Raw genomic sequence first — 22,721 nt, 5'->3', positions numbered from 1 at the left:
ATTATATTCCGGAAGGCAAAGGACTTTGAATTACAAACTAGAATCAACTCTCCAGCAAAAGTGAGCATAATCTTTACAGGATAAAAATTTATATTTAATAAAATATTTGACTTTCAAATTTTCTTATGAACAGAAAATTTGATCTTCAAAAATCTAGAAAAGCGTAAAAGGCAAATAGGAAAGAAACAAAAATATGTTTTTTTTTCAGTAAGATTAAACTACTCACATTACTACATGGCAAGATGATATCTATAACTCTTGAAAACAATATCTCTATTAGGAAAGTTAGGAGTATACATAGAGAGTATGAGTTAAGTTGGTTTTGATTTGATGATATTAAAAATTGAGTTAAAACATGACTTTACTGGGAGAAGAAAATTGGGGGGAGGTAGAAGAGGGTAAATAATATCACATGAAAATGCACAAAGAATTTATTGCAGTAGAGTGAAAAAAGTTAGGGGGTGACCATTACATTCATTAGATTTTACTCAAAGAGGGGAAACATACACATTCAGTTTGGTGTAGAATGCTGTCTTACCCTACAGGGAAGTAGGAAGGGGAAGGGAAAACTGAAAAAGGGGGAAATTGATAAAATGGACTTGAGGTTGAGCAAGGGGGAGGTGATGTCATGACAAACCCATGAAATGTATTTGAGTGAGGGAACTGAGTCACCAGTCTCACATTTTCCTTCAGAACCATCTGGATCTGCTGGCCAGACATGAATCGACTAGTGGAAATGACCCTGGATTCAAGGCAATCAGGGTTAAGTGACTTGCCAAAGTTCACACAACTAGTGTATCTGAGCCTGAATTCAAACTCCCATCCTCCTGACTCCAAAGCTTGTGCTCTATGCCCTGTGCCATCTAGCAACAACAAAGTGGTAATGAGAAGGAAAACAATAGTGAGGAGGAATACAGTGAAAGGAGAGAGACAAGTAGAAATTGGGAGAAATGGAATGGAGAAAAATATAGATTAATAATAATAACTCTGAATGTGAATGAGATGAATTCTTCCATACAACAGAACCAGATAGCAAAGTGGATTAAAATCAGGATTGAATAATATGTTGTTTACAAGAAATATATTTGAAGTATAGGGATGCTCATATGGTAATGGTAAAAGACTGAAGCACAATGTTTTATGCTTCAACTGAAGTTTTAAAAAGCAGGGGAAGCAATCCTCTCAGTTCTGACAAAACAAAAGCAAAGATAGGTGAAATTAAAAGTAAAAAGGAAGGAATTAACAGCTTGCTAAAATATATCATAAACAACAAATTAATAGCAATATTAAACATTTATGCACTTAGTGCTATAGTATCCAACTTCTTAGAATATAATTTACAAGTAGAAATAGTGACCTCAAACTTCTACTCTAAAGCTTAGATACATATAACCACAATATAAGCAATTAAAATGCAAAGAGATGCATAGAATTTTAGAAAACTTAGAAAGGATAGAATGGAGAAAACAGAATGGGGATAGAAATGAAAATATTTTTCTCTCAGTGGTACAAAGCACCCCAAAATTGGCTATGTATTAGGGCATTAAAATAAAATGCAAAAAGAAAGAAATGTTAAATCCATCCTTTTCACATCATCATGCAAAAATATTCTGTATGATAAAGAGTTATGGAAAGAGATTAAAAATTGGAAATGAAATAATCTAATACTCGGGAATGAGTGGGACAGACAACAATTCATGGAAAGAATCAATATTTTTTTAAATAGAATTAAATAATGATACAACATAACAAAATTTAGGGCATGCAGGAAAAGAAGTTCTTTTTATTATATAAATATTTTATTTGTTTTTCAATTACATACAATAGTAGTTTCTACCAATTATTTTTTAAGGTTTCGAATTTTATAAATTTCCCCCTCCTTCCATTCCTTCACCTTCCCCCCAATGGAAGGCAATATGATAATATTTACATTGTTTCCATGATATGCATAGATCAAAATTGAATGTTTTGAGAGAAAAAATATCTTCAAGGAAGAAAGAAAATATTAAAGATAGAAAAATTATGTAGTGCTTAAGACAACTTTTTAAAAAAAATTAAAGGTAATCTTTGGTTCTTCCACAGTTCTTTCTTTGGATACAGATGGTGTTCTCCATCACAGATACCCTACAATTTCCCCTCATTATTGCACTGATGGAGTGAGAAGATCCATTAAAGTTGATTATTACCACAATGCTGCTATTAGCATATACAATTCAGGCAAGTTTTTCCAGGCTTCACTGAAATCCCAACCCTCCATATTTCTATTAGAACAATAGTGTTCCATCATATACATATAGCACAATTTTTTTAGCCATTCCCTAACTGATGCACATCCCCTTTATTTCTAATTCTTTGCCACCATAGGGCTACTATGAATATTTTTGCATAAATGATATATTTACTCTTTTTTTCATGAGCTCTTCAGGATATTGAACCAGTAGAGGTATTGCTGGATCATTTTTTCTTGAACTTTGTACATAATTTCAAATTGTACTCCATAAAGAATGGATCAGATCACAACTCTACCAACAATTGAATTAGTATCCCAGATTTCCCACATCTCTGCCAACATTGATCATTGTCCTTTCTGGTCATATCAGTCAATCAGAGAGGTGTGAGGTTGAACACAAGAAATGTTTTAATTTTCATTTCTCTAATCAGCACTGATTTAGAGCAATTTTTCATCTGACCATAGATAGCTTTGGTTTCATTGTCTAAAAATTGCCTTTGCATTTCCATTGAACATTTGTCAATTAGGGAGTGTCTTGATTTTGGGGGGTTTTTGTATAAAGTGACACAACTCTCTATATATTTCAGAAATGAGTCATTTGTCAGTAACACTAGTTGCAAAAATTATTTCCCAATTTACTATATTACTTTTGATGTTTGTTAGAGTGGTTTTCTTTGTGTACAAGCATTTTTTTGACTTTCAGCCCAGATGGCAGAGAGAAGACAGGCACTGTGCTAAGGTCTCCTGGTTTCCCCTCAAAATAACATGAAAGAAACCTCTTAGAAATTTAACCAATAAAACCTAGAGAGAGAAACTAGGACAAGAACACTTACCAAAGGGTATGTCTCAAGGGAATGTGGCTGAACCAGAAGTGAGCCAGCAAGAGGTATCATGAAGCCAGAGGATCAGCTTTAGCCATGGAGGCTTTGGTGCATGGTGGGTGTGAGAATTAACTTTAGCCATGGAATCTTTGGCTGGGGGAGTTGAGGTCTGGTGAGTCCCAGTCTGCAGGAGGTAAATTCCAGGACAGTTGCAGAGCACTGCTGGACATCTACCTGCTGGTCTACCAGGCCCTAATCTCCATACTTCTAGTGGAGTCCACTTCCCAGAATAAACAGTAACAGCTTCCCCCCCAACTCCCTCAGGATCAGGTGTTGGCAGCAGAGGTCCCTCAGCTGAAAGGGAGAATAATTACCTCCCCTAAAGACCCATCCACGTTGTTCAAAGATAATCCAGAATCTGCTGCCTGATCTTCACTTGCTCCAGGCCTAGGTAGAGGGTTTCAAACACTCCAGAGATAGCAACCCACACCCACTACCGGCTGGCCCACTTGGAGCTATTAAGGCAAGTGAAAAAAGCCTCCACGGTTTTCAAAAGCAACCCATCCTCCAAAACAAGATCCTAGGAAAATGAAGAAAGGCCATTGAAAAGTGGGACCCATTGAGAATTACTTTGAAGTCACCTATCCAAAGTCAGAGAGATCTAGAACTTCTGAGGAGTATATGAACTGGTCTTCAGCCCAGAAATACTTCCTTGAAGAAAGCAGGAAGGAGTTTAAAAATAAATTGGAAAAACTGGGGAAAGAAATTCAAGAGATAATTAAGACCTTGCAAGAGAAAATTAACATTTCACAATAGGAAAACAAGTCTTTGGAAAATACAATAGCACAAATACAAAATGAGAATAATTCTCTCAGATCCTCAGTTGACCAAATGTAAAAACAAAATAATTCTCTCAAATCTACACTTGGGCAAATGGAAAACTCCTTCAAAAAAAGAATTGGCCAGCTGGAAAAGGAGTTGCAAGAGGCAAATGAAGAAAATTTTCCTCTTAAAAAAAGAATGGAATCTGTGAAAACTAATGACCTCATGAGACAACAAGAACTATTAAAAAAACAAAAAAATGGAAAATAGAAAGTAATGTAAAATCCTTCATGAGCAAAACCATTGACCTCAAGAACAGAACTAGGAGAGACATTGGGATCTCTGCAAACAATGAAGAGGGAAAAAAGGCCTAGACTTAATATGACAGGATTTAGTGATGGAAAACTGCCCGGATATCACAGAAGCAAAAGGAAAGATAGTTATTGAAAGAATTACATGGATCCCCTCCAGAAAGCTGTCTTAAAATGAAAACCACAAGGAATATTGTGGCCAAATTTCAGAACTATCAAAAAAGAGAGGAAATCCTGCAAGCAGTCATAAATAAATAATTTAAATACCAAAGACTCACAGTAAGGAGTATGCAGGACCTGGCTGCATCAGCATCAAGGGATCAAAGGAACTGGAATGAGACAGTCCAAAGGGAGCTTTGATTGAAGCCAAAAATCCATTATCTGACAAAACTGAGCCTTCTCTTCCAGGGGAAAAGATGAACATTTAAGGAAATGGGAGATTTCCAACTATTCCTGATGAAAAGATGAGAGCTAAATAGAAAATTTGGACATGAAACAGGAGATTCAAGAGATACATGAAAAGGTTAACAAAAAAGGGAGGGGGTATAGAAAAAACTGCTATACAATAAGATAAACTGGCTTTATTCCCACCTGGGAGAACGTTTCTCATAACTCTTGACATTTGCAACTCTATTAGAGAGAATATTCTTAGCCAGAAATGATAGACATTCTGATTTTTCTGTGACTCAAATAGAATGACTTAAAAACAACACTCCCTTAAAATAGGGACAGTAAGGAGATAGGAGCCTGGAGGATATTGAAAAGGATGAATCTCATTAAATCAAGAGGTACAAAGGACATTTTACAATAGAGGAGAAGAAGGGAAGAGATGAAAACCATCTGAATCTTGCCATCATCAGATTTGGCTTAAATTTAAAGTACAAACACACAGTTAAGTTAAGAAACTTATCTTACCTTTCAAGTATTAAAATGGGAAAAGGGAAGGGGAGATGAAAAGGGGAACTAAAAGAAATAGGGGAAAGAAGAAAGGCCAAAGGGAAAGAGGAAACAAATGGGAGGGTGTTGGATAAAGGAGGGTAAAGACACAGAAGGTGGTGGTATTCAGAAACAAATACAGGTGAATTTGGATAAAGTGAAAAAAGGGGGAAAAATAGAATCAGAGGGAAGATATCATGGAGGGCAATAGAGAATTAGTAATTCTAACTTTTAATGTGAATGGATTGGACTCTCCCTTAAAATGTAAGAGAATATTGGAGTGGAATAAAAACCAGAATCCTACAACATACTGCTTACAAGAAACTCATTTAAAGCAAAGAGATACATATAGAGTGTAGAGGTTAAAGGTTGGAGAAAAATGCATTTTGCTTCAGCTGAAGTGAAAAAAGCAGGGATAGAAATCCTTATCTCAGAGAAAGCAGCTGTAAAATTAGGTCTCATAGAAGTGATAAGGAAGGAAACTATATCCTCCTAAAAGATAAAATGGACAATAGAGTAATTTCAATGATAAATATGCATGCACCCAATAGTATAGCATCCAAATTCTTAGAGATGAAGTTAAAAGAGTTACAGGAAGACACAGACAGCAAAATTCTAATACTGGGAGAACCCAACCTCCTGCCCTCAGATTTGGATACATATAACCATAAAATAAACAAGAAGGAAGTTGAGGTAAATAGATTTTTTGGAAGCCAAGACATGATATACATATGGAAGAAACTGAATGTGAATACAAAGGAATATAATTTTTTCTGCAGTACATGGCACTTACACAAAAATTGACCATGTACTAGGGCATAAAAACCTAATCATCAATTGCAGAAAGGCAGAAATAGTCAATATACCTTTCTCACACCATAATGCAACAAAAATCATATGCAATATTGGGCCAGGGAGATACAGACCCAAAATGAACTAATTGGAAACTAAATAACTTCATTTTAAAGAACAAGTAGATCAAACAACAAATTATACAAAGAAATAAATATTTCAACCTAGATAATGACAATAATGAAACAACATAATAAAACTTATGGGACACAGCCAAGACAGCTGTCAGGGGATATATTATATCTTTAAAGGTTTACTTGAAAAATTAGAGAAAGAAGAATTCAATGAACTAAACATGCAACTAAAAAAATTAGAAAAAGGACAAATCAAAAAACTCCAAATAAATGTCAAATTAGAAATTCTAAAAATTGAAGGAGAAATTAATAAAACTGAAAACAAGAAAACTATTGATCTAATAAATAAAATCAAGAGTTGGTTTTATGAAAACACTAATAAAATTGATAAATTTTGGTTAAATTGGCTTAAGAAATACAAAGAAGAAAACCAAACTGCTAGTATCATAAATGGAAAAGGTGAACTCACCACCAATGAGGAAGAAATTAAAGTAATATTTGAGAATTATTTTGCCCAACTCTCTGCCAATAAATTTGACAATCTAAATGAAATGGTCAAATATTTACAAAAATATAAGTTGCCCAGTTTAAATGAAGAGCAAATTAAAAACGTAAATAAACCTATTTCAGAAAAAGAAATTCAACAAGCCATTATTTAACTCCCTAAGAAAAAATGTTCAGGGCCAGATGAATTCACAGGTGAATTCTGTCAAACATTTAAGGAACAATTGGTTCCAATTCTATATAAATTCTTTGTAAAAATAGGTGAAGATGGAACTCTGTCTAACTCTATCTATGGCACCAGTATGGGGCTGATACCTAAATCAGGAAGATGTAAAACAGAGAAAGAATATTATAGATCCATCTTCCTGATGAATATAGATACAAAAATCTTAAATGAAATCTTAGCAAAATGATTACAACAAGTTATCACTAGGATAATACATTATGATCAAGTAGGATTCATCCAAGGATGCCAGGTAGGTTCAATATTTGGAAAACTGTTAGCATACTTAATCATAAAAATTACATAACTGTCAGAAATATGATCATATCAATAGATGCTGAAAAAGCTTTTGATCAAATGTAGGACCCATTCCAAATAAAAACACTAGAGATTGTATGAATAAATGGATTGTTTCTTAGAATAATAAGCAGTAAATAGATGAAACAATCAACAAGCATTATACACAATGGGGATAGAGTTGAAGTATTCCCAATGAAATCAGGGCTGAAACAAAGATGCCCATTATCACCACTACTATTCAATATCATTTTAGAAATGTTAGACTCAGCAATAAGAACAGAGAAAGAAATGAAAGGAATTAGCAGAGGGAAAGAGGAGGCAAAAGTCTCACTCTTTGCAGATGACATCGTACCATACCTAGAGTATCCCAAAAAGTAATCTAAAAAAAAACAGAAATAATTAGTGGGGTGGCTAGGTGGCATACTGGGGTGGCTAGGTGGCATAGTGGATAAAGCACCAGCCTTGGAGTCAGGAGTACCTGGGTTCAAATCTGTTCTCAGACAATTAAAAATTACCTAGCTGTGTGGCCTTGGGCAAGTCACTTAACCGCATTCGCCTTGCAAAAAAAAAAAACTAAAAAAAAGAAAAAAAGAAATAATTAGCAACTTTAGCAAAGTAGCAGGATATAAAATAAACCTTCATAAATTCTTAACATTTCTATATATGATGAGCAAGATACAACAGAAAGAGCAAGAAAGAGAAATCCCATTCAAAGTAACATCAGACAAAATAAAATACCTGCCTCTAGAAAGACTCAAGAACTTTTTGAAAACAATTGCAAAACTCTTTTCATGCAAATAAAATCAGATTTAAATACCTGAGAAAACTTCAACTGTTCATGGATAGGTCAAGTTAATATAATAAAAAAATGACAAAGCTACCAAAACTAAGCTACTTGTTTAGTGCCCTACCAATGAAAATTCCAAATAATTACTTTAACCAGTTAGAAAAAGTGTTAAGTAAATTTATATGGAGAAACAAAATGTCAAGTATTTACAGGGATTCAATGAAAAAAGTGCAAAAGAAGGTGGTTTAGTCTCACCAGATCTAAAACTTTATTATAATGCCTCAGTCCTCAAAATTGTCTGAGTCATGGATCAGTGGAATAGATAAGGTGCAATAGTAGGAAATGATTATAGTAATCTGCTATTTGATAAACCCATAGAGTCCAGCTTTGGGGGGAAAAAAAATATCTCTTTGATAAAAACTATTGGCAAAATTAGAAGTTAATATGGAAGAAACTTATATTAGATGAACACCCCAAACCCTAAACCAATATAAAATCCAAATGGATATAGGATTTATACATTAAAAAAACAATATTATAAGCAAACTAGAAGATTAAGGAGTAATTTAACTGTCAGATCTATGGAAAAGGAAACACCAAAGAACCAAAATGACCAAAGAAGAGATAGAGAACATCATTCAAAACAAACTAGATAACTTTGATTAGATTAAATTGAAAAACTTTTGCACAGACAAAACCACTTTAACCAGGATCAAAAGAAATGTAGTAAACTGGGAAAAAATGCAACTAGTATTTCTGAGAAATGACTCATTTCTAAAATATAAAGTGACTTGAGCCAAATTTTTCAGAAAAACAAGCCATTCCCCAATTGATAAATGATCAAAGGAAAGGCAAAGGCAATTTACAGCTGAGGAAATCAAAGCAATCCATAGTCACATGAAAAATTACTCGAAATGATTACTTATTTGAGAAATGCAAATTAAAGCATCTCTGAGATACCAGCTCACAGCTCTCAGACTGGCCAATATGAGCAGAAAGGACAATGATCAATGTTGAAAGGGATGTGGGAAATCTGGGACACTAATATATTGTTAGTGGAACTGTGAACTCATCCAACCTTTCTGGAGAGCAATTTGGGATTATGCCCTTGGGCAACAAAAATGTGCATACCCCTTTATTCAGCAATACCACTACTGGGTCTATACACTGAAGAGATGATAAAAAAGGCAAAAAACATCAAATGTAAATAATATTTTTAGCAGCCCTGTTTGTAGTGGCAAAAAATTGGAAATTAGGTAAATGCCCTTCATTTGGGGAATAGCTTAATAAATTGTGGTGTATGTATATCATGGAACACTACTGTTTTATTAGAAACCAGGAGGGATGGGAATTCAGGGAAACCTGGAAGAATTTGCATGAACTGATCCTGAGTGAGATGAGCAGACCCAGAAAAACATTGTACACCCTAACAGCTACATGGGGGTGATGATCAACTTTAATACACTTGCTCATTCCATCAGTGTAACAATCAGGCAAAATTTTGGGCTATCTGTAATAGAGTATACCATCTGTATACAGAGAAAGAATTGTGGAGTTTGAAGAAAGACCAAAGGCTATTACATTTAATTAAAAAAGAACCCATTATCTTATTATGTAATTTTGCTATCTCTTATACTTTATTTTTCTTCCTTGAGGATATGATTCCTCTCTCATCATATTCAGCTTAGATCAATGTACACCATGGAACCAAAGTAAAGACTAACAGGCTGTCTGTGGAGGGATTGGGGGAAAATTGTAAAATTCAAAATAAATAAAATCTCTCTTTTATTAAAAAAGCCTTTTAAAATTTAATGCCATCAAAATTATCCAGTTTGTTTTAATGGTGTTCCCTTGTTCTCCTATTTTGTGTATAACATTACCTTTTATGTATAAATCTTACACCCATTTTGATCTTATCTTAGTATAAAGTGTGAAATGTTGTTCCATTCCAAGTTTCTGCCAAACTATGTTTCAGTTTTCCAAGAAGTTGTTTTTTTTAATCAAAGAATGAGTTCTTATCCCAGAAGCTGTATTCTTTAGGGTTATGGTTAGATTACTATAATAATTTCCTGTTGTCTCTTTTAAGCTTATTATATTCCATGGATCCACCACTCTGTCTCTTAGCCAGTACTGGAGAGTTTTGATAACTGATGTTTTACAATATAATTTTAGATCTGGTATGGCTAAGGTGCCTTCTTTAGCATTTTTTGACATTGAACAATAAAGCAGGACTAGTTTATAGTTTATATCTGTAGACATGTACCCATATATCGCTGACACCACAGAAGATACAATACTGTATTGCAGATTTGGCCCAAATCTGCTCCTTTTGAGGGCAGGATGTGACTTCAAGGACATGTAATAGGTACTGGAAGAATACTAGCTGCAGGATGGATAGATGACTGTTACAGTGTCATTAGATGGAGTGATTGATGGTGGCAAGTGCAAGGCCAAGGACTAAGGAACAGAACAGGGAAATCAGCCCAAGATGTCTGCTTGGATGTATAGAATGATCACTGGTGTGTGTCCTCATCCTCCTCTATGATACTTTTTTCCAAAAAGACCCATTTTCTAGGGTACAATTTAGGAGATTCAAAGACTGCTTAATAATAAGTATGAACCCCAAAGGAATCAGAGATAACCCTAAGATGCAGGATGGGTGAACTTGTGGATGCCTAGGCATAGGGTGATATACTGTACAAGGAAAGGTGTTGGTGGAGGACAAAGGTAAATGACTTGAAATCATGATGTCTATGGTTCCATCCTTTCCCTGACATTTTGCAGAAGTCATCCTTTCTATGCCCTGCAGCTTCAGTCTTCTCATCTGTAAAATGGGGAATATAATCCCTGATTACAGAGGATTGTGGGGAAAGACCAAATGAAATTAGGTCAGGATTCATAGGGATCATCATTCTGGTTGTGGAAAGGACACCAGAGGCAAAGTTGTGCAACACCCTCATTGTGCACTCTGAGTCTCAGAAAGGTTATTATTATTATTATTTGCTCAAAGTCACACAGCTAGTGAAAGAAACTGGATTTGAACTCATTTCTCTTGACTTTTGTTTCAGTACTCTTTCCACTAATCTGAACTGTTTTTGGAAGCAATCTTAAAGATTCTCTGCTCTGGGTTCTTTGTTTTATTTTGTATTGACTGCCTTGAGTCCTGGACCTCATCAATAGTCAGTTTATGAATTACGTTTTTCAAATAATCAAAGAAATTGCTCAATTTCAGTTAGTGATAATGAAAATAAAGGTGTCATTTTTCCCTTTCATATTCATGGATCTTCTCACCCAGTTTAAGAACCCTTGATCTAGTCAATCCTCTTCCTTTTACCAAGGGGTTCTACCATTTACTACCTGTGTTACTTTGGGGATATCCCTTACCCTCGCTGCAGATTGAAATAAAAATAAGAGGTTGAATCAGATTATTACTGTGGTTCATTCTGACTCTAAATCTCAGTCTATAAAAATGAAGACTTAGAAAGAGTACAAATGTTTTTCTCAAAGGTCACATAGTAGCAATGCAGTATATTTCAGAGATAAAGATTGAAACCTCAAGCTCCAAACCCAAGTATTTTTCCTCTTCCATCAGTCTCTTTCAATCCTGAGTTATTATCATCACACACACTGTGTATAACAAAAAGTCAGGTAAAGCTAGATTTACATATACTATGTTATTCATAATCTCTTGCTAGCATGCATCCTAAGACACAAGTAAATCATCTTTGTAGTCAAGGACTATTCTTTTAGATAAATGGCAACATGTATTGAACTGAATTTCTACCAATTACAACTGCTCAAGGCAGTTGAACCAGCAGTCTGAGAATCTAGAATCAGTTGTGTGTCCTTGGACCAGTCACTTCAACACCTCTCAGAAATTTTCAATTTGTTTACCTCCATCCAGAAGCCTCCCCTTATTGCCCAGTGTTTACTGTTCTCTTCCTCTTTAATGTACCTTATATTTACTTATTTTGGGCACATATTGTCTTTCACAAACTCCTTGAGGACATGGATCATTTAATATCTTTGTGTCCCAGTGCCTAGGATAGAATCTGGTATATAATAAGTTGATGACTTTGAAAGGTATTGAATCAACCCCTTCTAAATTTCATCAAGCTTATCTGTAACATGAAAGGCTCAGCCCACATATTGTCTAAATGGTTCCATCTTCCTTTTTTGCTAAAGAATAATCCGAGGTTCAGATAAATTAGGTGCTTATGTCATGTTGACAATATGGTCAGTGGTCCATAAAACTTCCAGCCCTTTCTCAACAACCTTCTCTCAAACCCTTATCTTTTTATTGAGAATGTCAGTTATTCAAGAGTAGGCTGGAGCAGGGCATTGGACAGATCCACAATGAGGCTACCCATAGGCCCCCCTTACAAAAGGGTCCTCTTAGCAAAAAAGGAATTTTTTGTCTCTTTGTGACCAAAGGGGAAGCATTCTCTCTCTCTCACCTCCTTTAACACAAATACTTTACTGGAATGAGTTCTTGTGGAGTCAGGACTGATGATTTAGCTCAATCTCAAATGATTATCTTACTATTTCTGACACAGTTCACTCCTCCCATCCCCCATCTTTATGACTTTGCACAGGCTGGAATGCACTGCCTTCTAACCCTAACTTCTTAGAATCTCAAATTAACTTCAAGGTTTAGCCCAAGCACCATCTTCTTCATGAAACCTTTACTGATCTTCTCAATTTCTAGTGTCTCCTCCCAATTACCTTGTTCATTTTATATACATGAGGTATATCAACACATATGTGTACATCTTCTCTGGCTAGTTTGTGAACTCCTCCAGGAAAAGGACTATTTATTTCACTTTTATCTTGGCATCCCTGAAACAAGTACATGGTAGTCACTTAATAAATGCTTATTTATTTGAATGGATGACATTGGAATCATAGACTGTCCAAGTTGGAATGAATTTTGCAATAGAATATGTTAGACTTGGGAAGGACCCTGGTGTATTTCATGTCAAAGACATAATGTGATTTAGAAAGCCTCTCACTCAATGCCATAATTTTATATAGGAGAGACTAAGACCCAGAAAGGAGAAGGAATTGTCTAAAGGTCACATAGCAATTCAATGGCTGAGCTGGGACTAGAACTCTGGCCTCCTGATTCCTCTTCCCATGTTTCTTCACTACTACAGTAGCCCCACTTAATGGTGAGGGTGGTAGTAACCCTCACCAAGACAATCCACTTCCTTCACAAAAAGAAACCTTTGTCCAGGCTCAAATTTATTCTCTGCTGTCTCAAGCCCTTTCTTAGTTTGATGAGAAACCTGGAATAAACCCTCACTCAACTGAACCAACCTCATGGGGATACACTATATATATTGAAGGTTAATTATTTCTAGTCACACCATCCACTCCTACCCCACCCTTTTGTCATCTGGAGACTGGAAGGAGTCCTGAGTCAAGTCTCATAAGTGCAAAAATCCCTAAATTATGAGACAAGTTCACTATCATTTAAAAGTATTTGAAGGGGTTTAGAGACAGTTTAAGTCACTACCTTTATTCAGCCATCCTGCTTCTGCCTCCCTGAATTTACTGTCACTGGGATTCTTCAGAGGCTGAGTAATCATTCAGGTATATTGCAGAGGGTTGTTTTATTTTTGCTTATGTACTGATTAGACCAGACATCGTGAAGAATCTATCAAACTCAGATATTTTAGGATTTATTTTGGTTTCATTGTCTACTCTTTTAGGAGGATGGACTCTGTTTTGGGTTCTATCTTCTGTTTCCTCATGTCCTGAAGAATTTCTCTGTTGGAGAAGACCCACTTTTGGATGGTGGAGAGGAAGTTTGATTCCAGGCAAAAGGAAAAAAAATCAATACCAGCACCCCAGAAACAGCTCCCTTCTCATCCTTTTACATAATGAAACCCTGAATATGCTTTAGAAGAATGAATATGCTTTAGAAGAAGGTTCTGCCACCCCCCCCAAACACCAACATTAAAAAATAAAATGTATCTGATCCAACTTGAGGTCCTTCCACCCTTGTTAAGACAATAGTAGAGTGGGATATGTCCTTCCAAGTCATGAGTCTATGTTTCTCATTTTACTAAAATGGAAACACAGAGAAAAGTGTTTGCTCAAGATCAGGAAAGTATAGATTTGCACTCAGTTCTTCTGATCCCAATTCTTGTCTTCTTTTCACTATCTGTTCTCAAAAAGCTGTCTCTTTCCCAGGTCTACCCTCACTGAGTCTCAGTTTCTTCCTCTGTGAAAATGAACAGGATGGACTTGACAATATTTTAGGTCCCTTCTAGTAATAAGTCTCTAATCTTGCATTTCCAGGTTCCTCAGAGATTACCTGTCTTCTAATTACCCTTAAACCCAGGAATACCCTTAGGACAGGGTTAAGGAAAATAGGATGCAAACCCCTAGAAACAGGATAGATAAAATAGATAATTTTGCACATGACTCTCTCCAGCTATCTTGTGTTGGCTATGTGGATAGCCCTCGTGTTAAGCAATCAGCCTGTGCCTAAAAAGATATTATGTAGGGTAATCTTGGGGTGAAACCTATTGTAAAGAAGGAAATGCTTTTTCTAAATAAATAGTCTCAGGGCGGCTAAGTGGTGCAGTGGATAGAGCACCAGCCTTGGAGTCAGGAGTACCTGAGTTCAAATCTGGCCTCAGACACTTAGTAATTACCTAGCTGTGTGGCCTTGGGCAAGCCACTTAACCCCATTGCCTTAAAAAAATATAAAATAAAAATAAATGAATAGTCTCACTACAAGTGGGATACAGTTCAGTGCTATGAAGAGGACCTTTGATTTGGATTCTGAAGAAGTAGGTTCAAATCTTAGCTTTGCTTCTTCCTAGATGGGTGATTGGGAAGTCTTCTCTGGAACAAAGTTCTGTCTTTTCTGAAATGGGAAAGAAGGAGGTGGGGCACAAGGCCTTCAAAGGTCCTTTCTAAATCAAAAGATCTATAAAATAGGGCACACTCAAATGGTTAAAAGCATCACATTTTCCAAGACCCACAATGCAAATGACAGATTCCACCAGGACCATTTATAGAAGAGAGATATTGAAGTCCACATGAGAACTGTAAAGTTAACAAAGGAAGGGTATGGGAAGAATCTCAAGAGAAAGGAAAAGGTGTGAGAAAGTAGGGATTTGGGAAAAGTTCCCACAGAATCTGGGGAACATAGTCTGCTAGACTTAACAGGAGCAGTTGGCCAGTTGGCTTGGAGCAGTGGTGGGGTATCTGTGAGCCAGGTGTTCTTGGCCCCACTGGCCAAGGCAGGATCTGTATCTAAGATCTCCAACATCTTGTCGCAGTTAACATCAACCAGTTTCTCAGTGACTTGCCTAACATAAATGTTCTCTTTGGCCCTGGCTTCAAAAAAGTGGCACCCAAGCTGGTTCAAGGAGTTTCACCTTATCAGCAGATACTAACCCCTCCATCCTCCATGTCACATTTATTCCCGACCAGGATGTCCTGGGCATTGTACCCAGAGTAGGTCTTGATTTGAGTGGCCCAGTACTGGACAGCATTGATGGACTCTTCATTAGCAATGCCATACATAAGGATGAAGCCCATGGCACCATGGAAATAGGCCCTGGTTATGGTCAGGTCGCTTTCCCGGCCAACTGTGTCCCAGATCTGTAGTTTCACTTTCTTCTCATTGCTGTAAACAGACTTCCTCTTAAAGTCAAAGGCTGGGGTGAATGTGTCATCCACATATCGGAAGATGAAAGAAGTCTTCCCAACACTACTACTGCCAATGATGGACAGTTTGAACATTAAGTCAAAGTTTTGGTCAGAAGCATCTTTGCCCCCAGCTTTGCCTCCTTCTATTACTGAAGTAATCTCAGTCAGGGGACTCTGAAAACGTGGGGAGAGGGGCTCCAGATGTTGTTGAGGTCAAGTCTCTGGGTGGGCAAGGAACGTGGAGCTGGGAGGGGAGGGGAAAGCGCAGTCACCTGACCCTACCTATGGCACCGACCCACTGACCGGGAACTGGCAGCAAAGTGCAGGGCAGGGGAAATGAAAGCTCTGGCTACAACAGTGGCAGCCTGGATCCTAGCTCCTTTCGATCCTCGACGAGAATTCCGGTTTGTGGCAGACTTGGAATTCCCAGGTCTGCCTCTCCTGTTAGGTTCCAGGAAAAGGGCCTGCGGCAGCTGCGACCACTAGGCAGTGGTGACCACTGGACAATTGCTTCTTTAGCATTTTTTTGACATTACATCCTTTGATATTCTTTACTTTTTGTTTTTCCATTTGAATTTAGTTACATTTTTTTTTTCTAGCTCACTCAAGTAAGTTTTTGGAATTGTGATCGGTATGGCACTAACAAAGCAGTTTAATTTAGATAGAAATGCCATTTTTATTGTATTAGCTTGGCCTATCCAGTTACTGAGAACTGATTTTATTGGCTTGAAAAGTATTTTATAGTTTCTGCGTCTGCCTTGGCAGGTAGACTCCCTGGCATTTGTATGTCGTCTGAAGTTCTTTTAAATGGGACTTTTCTTTCTAACTCTTGCTGCTGTGGCTTCCTAGTAATATAAAGGAACGTTGAAGATTTATGTGGGTTTCTTTTAAATCCTGTGACTTTGCTAAAGTTGCTAATTGTTTCCAATAGTTTTTTAGATGTTTTAGGGTTCTCTAGGTATACCATCATGGCATCTGAAAAAGGGGAAAGTTTTGTTTCTTCCTTCCCAGTTCTAATTCCTTCAATTTCTTTTTCTTCTCTTGTTACTGAAGCCAAAATTTCTAAATACAAAATTGAAAAGTAGTGGTGATAACAGGCATACTTTTTTTATCCCTAATCTTATGGGGAATGCATTTAGCTTATCCCCATTGCATATAAAACTTGTTGATAGTTTCAAATAGATACTGCTTATCATTCTAAGGGACAATTCATTTATTCATATGTTCTCTAGTGTTTTGATTAGGAATAGGTGTGTATTTTGTCAGTCTTTTTCAATATCTAATGAGATAACCATATGACTTATATAAGATTTCTTATTGATAAAGTAAATTATGCTGACAGTTTTTCTACAATTGAACCAAACTTGCATTCCTGGAATAAATCCCACTTGATCATATTATCTTATCCTAGTGATAACTTGCTGTAATTGCTTTCCTAAGATTTTATTTAAGAATTTTGCATGCATATTCATTAGGGAAATTGGTCTATAATTTTCTTTCTCTGTTTTGACTCTTCCTGTTTTAGATAGAAGCACCATATTGGTGTCACAGAAGGAATTAGGTAGAATTGCATTTTCATTTATTTTTCCAAATAGTTTATATTGAATTGGAACCAACTGGTCCTTGAAAGTTTGATAGAATTCAGTTATGAATCCATCTGGCCCTGGAGATTTTTCTCCTTAGGGAGATCATTGAAAGCTTCTTGAATTTCTTTTTCTGAAATAGGGTTATTCAGATATTTAATTTCTTCTTCATTTAACCTGGGAAACTTATATTTTGTAAATAGTCATCCATTTCACTTAGATATAAAATGTATTGCAAACAATTGAGCAAAATAGTTCTGAATTACTATTTTAATTTCCTCCTCATTGCTGGTGAGCTCATCTTTTTCATTTTTGATACTATAAATTTGTTTATATTCTTTCTTTTTTAAAAAAGCTAATTGACCAAAGGTTTATCAATTTTACATTTATCAGTTCAATAGATTTCTTGCTTTCAATTTTATTAGTTTATCCTTTAATATTAAGAATTTCTAATTTGGTGTTTAACTGGGAGGTTTTAATTTGCCCTTCCTCTAATTTTTTTTATTTTCCTGATTAGTTCATTAATTTCCTCTTTCTCTGTTTTATTCATGTAAGCATGTAGAGATAAAATATATCTGCTAATAACTGCTTTGGATGTATCTCATAAACTTTGGTATAATTTTTAGTTACTGTCACTGTCTGGGATGAAATCATTCATTCTTTCTATGATTTGTTGTTTGATGCACTCATTTTTTTAAAATGAGGTTATTAAGTTTCCAGTTACTTTTATGTCTATCTCTCCATGACCCATTATTGCACATGATTTTTACTGCATTATGGTCTGAAAAGGAAGTATTCATTATTTCTACATTTAATTTGAGGTTTTTATATGCTAGTACATGGTCATTTTTTGTGTAGGTGCCATGCACCACAGAAAAAAAAAGGTATATATTTTTGATCCAAATTTAATTTTTCTCCAAAGGTCTATCATGTCTAGGGTTTCATTTTTTTTCCTTTTTTTAAATTGTTTTTTGAATTTTACAATTTTCCCACCAATTTCACTTCCCTCCCTCACCACACCCCCCCCCAGAACAGCAGGTATTTAGCTAGACTTTACACATTGTTATTATGCTATGTATTGATCAAAACTGAATGTGTTGAGGGAAAAATTATGTCCTTAAAGAAAAAATAAAATTTAAGAGATAGCAAAATTGCATAACAAAAAACATTTTTTTTTAAATTAAAGGTAATAGTCTTTGGTCCTTGTTTAAATTTTGCAATTCTTTCTTTGAATACAGATGATATTCTCCATCGTAGGTACCCTAAAATTGTCCCTGATTGTTGCACTGATGAAATGGGCAAGTCCATTTAGACTGATCATCACCCCTTTGTAGCTGTTAGGGTGTACAATGTTTTTCTGGTTCTGCTCATCTCACTCAGCATCAGTTCATGTAAATCCTTCCAGGCTTCACTGAATTCACATCCCTCCTGATTTCTAATACAACAATAGTGTTCCATGACATACATACATATATATACCACAGTTTTGTTAAACCATTCCCCAATTGTAGGACATTTATTGATTTCCAATTCTTTGCCACCACAAATAGTGTTGATATAAATATTTTTGTATTGGTGATGTTTATACCCTTTTTCATGATCTATTCATGTTATAGACCCAGTAGTAGTATTGCTGGTTCAAGCGTATGTACATTTTTGTTGCCATTTGAACATAATTCCAAATTGTTCTCCAGAAAAGTTGGATGAGTACACAGTTCCACCAACAAAATTAGTGTCCCAGACTTTCCACATCCATTCCAACATTGATCATTATCCTTTATGGTTATATTTACCAGTCCAAAAGTTTTGAGATGATACTCCAAAATGATTTAATTTTTATTTCTCTAACAAATAATGACTTAGAGCAATTTTTCATATGACTATGGATCTCTTTGATTTACTCAGCTGTAAATTGCCTTTGCATATCCTTTGACCATTTGTCAATTGGAGAATGGTTTGTTTTTTTTTAGAATTTGACTCAGTTCTCTGTATATATTAGAATCCTTTGTCAGAAATACTAGTTGTAAAGATTGTTTCCCAGTTTACTACATTTCTTTTGTTCTTTATTGTAGTGGTTTTATCTGTGCAAAAGCTTTTTAATTTAATGTAATCAGAATTATCTAGTTTGTTTTAGTGATGCTCTCAATCTCTTCCTTGCTCATAAACTGCTTCACTTTCCATAGATCTGACAGCTAAACCACTTTATCTTCTAGTTTGCTTATAAAATTGTTTTTATGTCTAAATCCTGTATCCATTTGGATCTGCATGGTGTGGGGTTTGAGATGTTGGTTTAATCTAAATTTCTTCCTACTACCTTCCAATTTCCCGAACAGTTTTTTTTTTTTATCAAAGAGAGAGTTTTTATACAAATAGCTGGACTATTTGGTTTTATCAAACAACAGATTGCTATAATCATTTCCTGCTATTGCACCTAGTCAATTGGAAATATTGTTTTTAAATCATTCTATCAGAGTCACAGATCAGTCATGAATTTCCATTACTTCTGGCTAAGTATATTCTCTCTAATAGGGTTACAATTTTCAAGAGTTATGAGAATCTTTTTCCCAGGTGGGGATATAGCCAGTTTCATGCTATTGTTTAGCAATATTTTTTTCTTTACCTTTTATTTTTTACCTTTTCATGTGTCTCTGGAGTCACCTGTTTGAAGTCCAAATTTCTTATTTAACTCTGGTCTTTTCATAAGGAAAAGTTGGAAATCTTCTATTTCATTAAATATCCATCTTTTCCCTTGGAAGAGAAGGCTCAGTTTTACTGGATAATGAATTCTTGGTTCCATTTCAAGCTCCCCTGCTGTTCAGAATATTGCATTCCAGCCCTTCCAATCCCTTAAATCTGATGCAGCCAGGTCCTCTGTAATCTTTACTGTGTCTCCTTTGTATTTGAATTGTTTCTTTCTATCTGCTTGCAAGATTTCCTCCCTTCTCTGATAGTACTGGAGTTTGGTCACAATATTCCTTGGGATCAATGTGTTCTTTCAATTATTATTTTGCCTTCTGTTACCATGATATTAGGGCAATTATATTTTGATATTTTGTTGGACAGATTCTTGGTGTCCCATGAAGTTATTATCTTCCACAGATCCTAATTTCTTTTTAGAGAATAATTTTCTTCATTTATGTTTTGCAACTCCATTTCCAATTGCTCACTTCAATTTTTGAAGCAATTTTCCTTTTGTCCAAATGTGTTTTTGAGAGAAATATTTTCTTTTTGTACTTGTCCAATTGTATTTTCAATGGATTTGTTTTCTTATTGAAAGATGTTGATTTTTCTCTTGAGTTTCTTTTCCCAATTTTTCCATTTGATACTAAACTCCTTATTGATTCCTTCTAAGAAGTTTTTCTGGGCTGGAGAATAATTCATATTCTCCTATGAAGTTCTAGTTTTCTCGGACTTATAATCCTTGACATCAAGGTAACATTCAATGTACTCTGCTTTCTGCTGGCTTTCCTTCATTTGAGGCTCTTTTTCTAGGATCTTGTGTTGGGGGGGGGCTGGTTTACAGACCTAGGGATTTTGCTCACTGGATTTGGTAACTCTAAGTTGAACAGCCATTAGGGGATGCCAGAAGCTATCTCTGGAGTTCCTGTGACCTTGATTAGTTGCCTACTCCCTGGATTTGGGGAGGTGGGGAGGGATGTGGCAGGATCTGAATTATCCTAGAACAATGTTGGCTGTACTCTTGGGCTGTATAGTTAATTTACTTAATCCTCAATCAGCACTGGAGGATATCTGTTGCACATCTGAACTTGGGGGGAGGGGGGAGGAGCTATTACTGTGTTTGTTCAGATGAAAGTCACTTTCTCCCACAAGAATGAGGGGTGAGGAGGGGACCCAACTGGAATCATGAGGACTTTGCTGAAAACACAGGGACTCTCAGTCCTGGTCTTCCAGACCAGCTGAACTGACTGAATAGATGTCTAACCACTGCACTTCAGCTCTCTCACCTGCTGTGCTGATGATCTTGTTTGATTGAGCTGTTGTGAGACTGCTCACACAGTCAAACCTTCTGCTTCTGTTCTCAGGTTGGTCCCCAGTCCTCTTCCCACCAACCCTGTGCTGGGTCTCTGCTCACTGCCCCTAGCTTGTCTATGCTCCCCTGTAAGAATCCTTTCTGTTTGATGTTCTCCTAGGTACACTCTGGGTTCCTGGATCCAAATTCTATTAAGAGGCTTGGTTTATGTTAGTTCTAGGAAAGCCAGGAGAGCTTTAGATAGTGACAGTCTTCTGCCATCTTGTCCAGAAGTCCAAATAAATTCTTAGGGAAACTTTTATATCTCTAAAAAATTATATGGATAAAATAGAGGAAATAGGAGATCAGTTGACTGGCATTCAAATAAAAAAACCTTTAGAAAAAGAACAAATTAAAAATACCATAGTAAATAACAAATTAGAAATTTTGAAAATCAAAGAAGAGTTTAATAAAATTGAAAATAAGAAAATGATTTCACTAGTAAATAAATTTGATAAATAAAGCTTAGTTGGTTTTCTGAAAAAAACAATAAAAATAGATAAAATTCTGATTAATTTTATTAAAAATAAAAAGAGAAAACTCAATTTCCAATATCCAAAATGAAAAGGGTAAATTCACTCCCAATGAAGATGAAATCATAGCAATAATTAGGAGCTATTTTGCCCAATTGTATTTCAATAAATCTGACAACCTAAGTGGAATGGATGAATATTAAAATAAATATAAATTAACCATATTAGTAGAAGAGAATACATATAATACTTTAATAACCCTATTTTATAAAGAGAAATTGAATAACTTATCAATGAACACCATAAAAAAATCTGCAGGGTCAGATGGGCTTACAAGTCAATTCTCCCAAAGATTTAAAGAACATCTAATAGTAATACTACATAAAATTTGAAAAAATAGGTAAAGAGCCTTACCAAAATTCTTTTACAACACAATTATGGTACTTACACCTAAACCAATAAGAGCTAAAACAGAGAAAGAAAATTGAATAGTATTTACTCATAAATTATCCTCAATATACTTATCACTCAGGTAAGATGTTCAATATCTTAATTTGTATATGATATCTCATTTTGTAGCTGCCACATATGAATATAAGACAAATATGAATATAAGACAAATATCAATATTGACTTTTCATTTATGCCCTTTCATACTTTTCACTTGCTTCATTTGAAAAGATTAATAGAAAGAAGAAGGAATCCTGAAAAATGAGAAAGAAAATGTTTATTATCTGGATTTCATGGTTTGGTCCTTGTCCTTCATTACTTAAGAAGATAAGAAGACCAAAATGATATCATTATGTTTAAGACAAATTACAGTGTGTCCAATTATGGCTGATCAGAACAATATGAGCTCTGAATGTTCTACCACAGATTGAGCAGCAATAATCCATGTGTACACTTAAGGTGGGTACTTTAAACTTATGTATGTCACATTTCCTTTCAGCTGCTTCAATTCTGCCTTCTTCATAGAGTGTAGCACCTTCACTGATGAGGGCAAAATATTCTGGCCAGTCCAGTCCAATGCTAGTGTCTCCCATGTTGTAAAATCAGTTCTAAAGTTCTTCAATAATACCTTCAGGGTATCTCAGTATTACTTCT

The 22,721-nt window shown here is 35.5% G+C and overlaps 1 protein-coding gene across 1 annotated transcript in view; it reads right to left on the bottom strand.

Moving 5' to 3' along the window:
- Positions 1–22,721, bottom strand: part of LOC141498874 (uncharacterized) — a 52,398-nt gene that overhangs the window by 21,858 nt on the left and 7,819 nt on the right. The window contains 4 exon segments of the mRNA XM_074201939.1: positions 15,011–15,245; positions 15,247–15,281; positions 15,283–15,705; positions 15,831–16,013. Of these exon segments, the coding sequence (XP_074058040.1) occupies positions 15,011–15,245; positions 15,247–15,281; positions 15,283–15,705; positions 15,831–16,013 (876 nt within the window).

Source organism: Macrotis lagotis, chromosome X (genome assembly GCF_037893015.1).
Source record: "Macrotis lagotis isolate mMagLag1 chromosome X, bilby.v1.9.chrom.fasta, whole genome shotgun sequence".
NCBI classification, from domain to species: domain Eukaryota; kingdom Metazoa; phylum Chordata; class Mammalia; order Peramelemorphia; family Peramelidae; genus Macrotis; species Macrotis lagotis.
The sequence above is the reverse complement of the archived record's forward strand: the minus strand, read 5'-3'. Positions and strand labels throughout refer to the sequence as shown.